We start from the raw sequence: 2,854 nt of genomic DNA, 5'->3' as shown, positions 1-2,854 counted from the left end.
AGCCCAGCTTATATTAACTTTTTATATTAATAGGAAATGCATGAACTGATAATTTCATCAAGTTGGCTATTTTCTTGCCCATCATAATCAGGATCCAACACAAATATTTTTAGAATATTTTGATTCAAATTAAACCATTTTGAAGATGGAGTATTGGGGAGGGGATGGGAAAGGAGGGAAGTGTGCTATCATTACTTCTATACTGTCTCTTCCACACACTTTTTAAATCTACTTTTTGAGGCATTTTAAGTTAGAATTTTATGCAATAAAAGTGTCTACATCCCTGATAGATGAGCCTATTTCCTGTCACTTGTAGTGGTGTACATATTTGATTTCAGTACTCAGGTGGATCTCTGAGTTTGAGGCCAGCCTGGTTTGCAGAATGAGTTTCAGGACAGTCAGGCTATACAGAAAAACCCTCTCTTGAAAAACCAAAAGAAAACCCAAGCAGACAAGAAAGATCAGTTCTGGGAAGAAGTAGTAGAAAGAAAGAAAGAAAGAAAGAAAGAAAGAAAGAAAGAAAGAAAGAGAAAAAAAGAAAGAAAGAGGAAATAAAAACCATATTTTATTTGTTTCTTTGTTAGTTTCAGATATTTCAAAATACCTCCTCCCCCCATTGACTTTCTCATTAAATATCTAATTTAATTTCTTCTGTTTTCCTCTTAGGGACAACCTGGATCAGTGAAATATTGGATTTGATTTATAACAATGGAGATGCAGAGAAGTGTAAACGGGATGCCATCTACAAGCGAGTGCCGTTCATGGAGCTTATAATTCCAGGATTGTCAAATGGTATTTTTTAACAACTATACCTTTCCATTATAGGAATAAATTTACCAGTGTTCCCAGTATATGTGAAAGAGTCAAGAACAACAATAATACATAAAGAACAAAAACTATGAAAAAAGTGTCTAGAGGAGTTAGAATTTGGTTAGGCCCCATCTACTCACAGATAACATCTACATATGGTGAGATCTTGATTTAGCTTAAATATCTTAATATATAGAAATCTTCATCATTTAACTAGTATATAATATTATATAAAGGAAATTCAATATTGAATCCCACAAAATTATGTGACTAGTTTATACATATATATATAATGTTATCAATATAAAATGATACTTGATATATGATCAATAAAAATATGGGAATACATTACTTGGCATTATTTTAAACCTTGAAAAAAGAACAATGAATATTATGATATAATTCTATCATAGGATTTGAATATGAGAGAGATTGACAAGAACTTTGAAATATTTTCATATTGTACACAAGATAAAGGGTAAAGAGAAGACCTTGAGATTGTTCCACAATTGTTTCTTCTGCTCCATCAAGATGTTACAAACCAGGAACTGTTTCTATAGTCAGATGTGGAGATCATTATACTATTGTACGTACAGAGAGTAAAATAGGCCACTTAGCCATGACTTTTCATGGTTTGTCTTCTTTGAGATTTAGGAACATAGAAATCTGTTGAGCCTTGTAACTAACAAATCAGAAAAAAAGAAAAATAGCCATTACCAAGCCATTAATAATGAGAAGATCTTGGGATAAATTGCAAAGAAATCTTGTGATTTCACACTTATAATGCAGTTTGTTAACGTTTATGCTTGTAGGTATCGAACTGTTGAAAAACATGCAGTCTCCTCGACTCGTGAAAACTCATCTCCCAGTTCAACTTCTTCCTTCCTCATTTTGGAAAAATGACTGCAAGGTAGTCCAAATTTTAACAAGAGCACAGTAAAATTTTATTCAGGTTAAAGTCTGAGGGCCAGTAACAAACAGCATCATATACATGTGACTACTTCACAGCTTACTTATGATTAGTACTACTGCTAGATGGTTGAATTCCTGCCAGTTCCCAACAATGGAAGTAGTGTTCCTGTGCATATTGTCCATCTTTTAGGGTATGTATGCACATTTCCTCTTGGATGCATGTTTAGGGATAGAATTATTGGAACTTAACATGTTCACTCTTTGGTTTAATAGGTATTTTAAAATAGGATTTGAAGTGTTGATGAGCAGTATCAACTAAGTTGTTCCATGTCTTCATGAACATGAAATATAGGCAAACCATTTCATTTGAGTCACACCGGTGGATACTCAAGGGTTTATTTTGTGCTTTCTGATTGACTGATTGGGTTAGGACCTTAATTATGGCTTATTGACCACTTGAATATCTTCACAGTTATCCCTTTTTTACTTCCTTTTACATAATGTTTTCCCTCTTCTCAATAAACATACACAGAAAAAGAGAGACAGAGACAGAGAAACAGACATTCAAGTAGTGAAAATTAATAAAAGCCCTAGAAGAAGGTTTGGTTTGCTTTTAGGAAGTTGTAGAGACATCTTCATAGAATGTTGTCTATACTAAAATAAGTCAAATATATTTTGCAAAAAGGCCACAGATGTTATTGCTAGATGCCTTGGGCTAATTGCAGTAGTTCCCTGATACTGAGATAAGAAATAGCAAGTAACATTTACAAGGTTTAATGATTTCCTCAATAAGTGTACAAGCAAAGTATGCTACATCTCTTGAACACCTTTCAGTCCACTCCTTATTCTTATCCATTTCCTAGTTTATCGGGGCCACTATTTTTGACGTAGGAATATGAAAGTTCCCATTTTGCTCATCAGTGGGGTGAAAAGGAAAATCTAATCATAGCTGCACAAAAGTCTCTTCACATACTATTTCTTCTTGCACTTGTTTTTCTAGGAAATGGCTACTTCATACACAGCTAAGCTTCAAGCAAGATAAATTTCGCTTTCTAGGAGAGAAGGCCTAATGTATGTCAGTAGATAGACTCCATAAAATAAATTCCCCAGGGTGCTCTCGTGTTCTCTCTCT

General features: G+C 33.8%; 1 protein-coding gene across 1 annotated transcript in view; it reads left to right on the top strand.

Annotated features, from left to right (window-relative positions):
• LOC101991570 (sulfotransferase 1 family member D1) overlaps positions 1–2,854 on the top strand; it is a 19,853-nt gene that overhangs the window by 11,436 nt on the left and 5,563 nt on the right. Inside the window, exons 3-4 of the mRNA XM_026785246.1 lie at positions 667–792; positions 1,623–1,720. Coding sequence (XP_026641047.1) covers positions 667–792; positions 1,623–1,720 — 224 coding nt within the window. The remainder of the gene's footprint in view (positions 1–666; positions 793–1,622; positions 1,721–2,854) is intronic.

This window comes from Microtus ochrogaster, linkage group LG1 (genome assembly GCF_000317375.1).
Source record: "Microtus ochrogaster isolate Prairie Vole_2 linkage group LG1, MicOch1.0, whole genome shotgun sequence".
NCBI classification, from domain to species: Eukaryota; Metazoa; Chordata; class Mammalia; order Rodentia; family Cricetidae; genus Microtus; species Microtus ochrogaster.
This window is presented reverse-complemented; position numbering and strand designations above follow the sequence as displayed.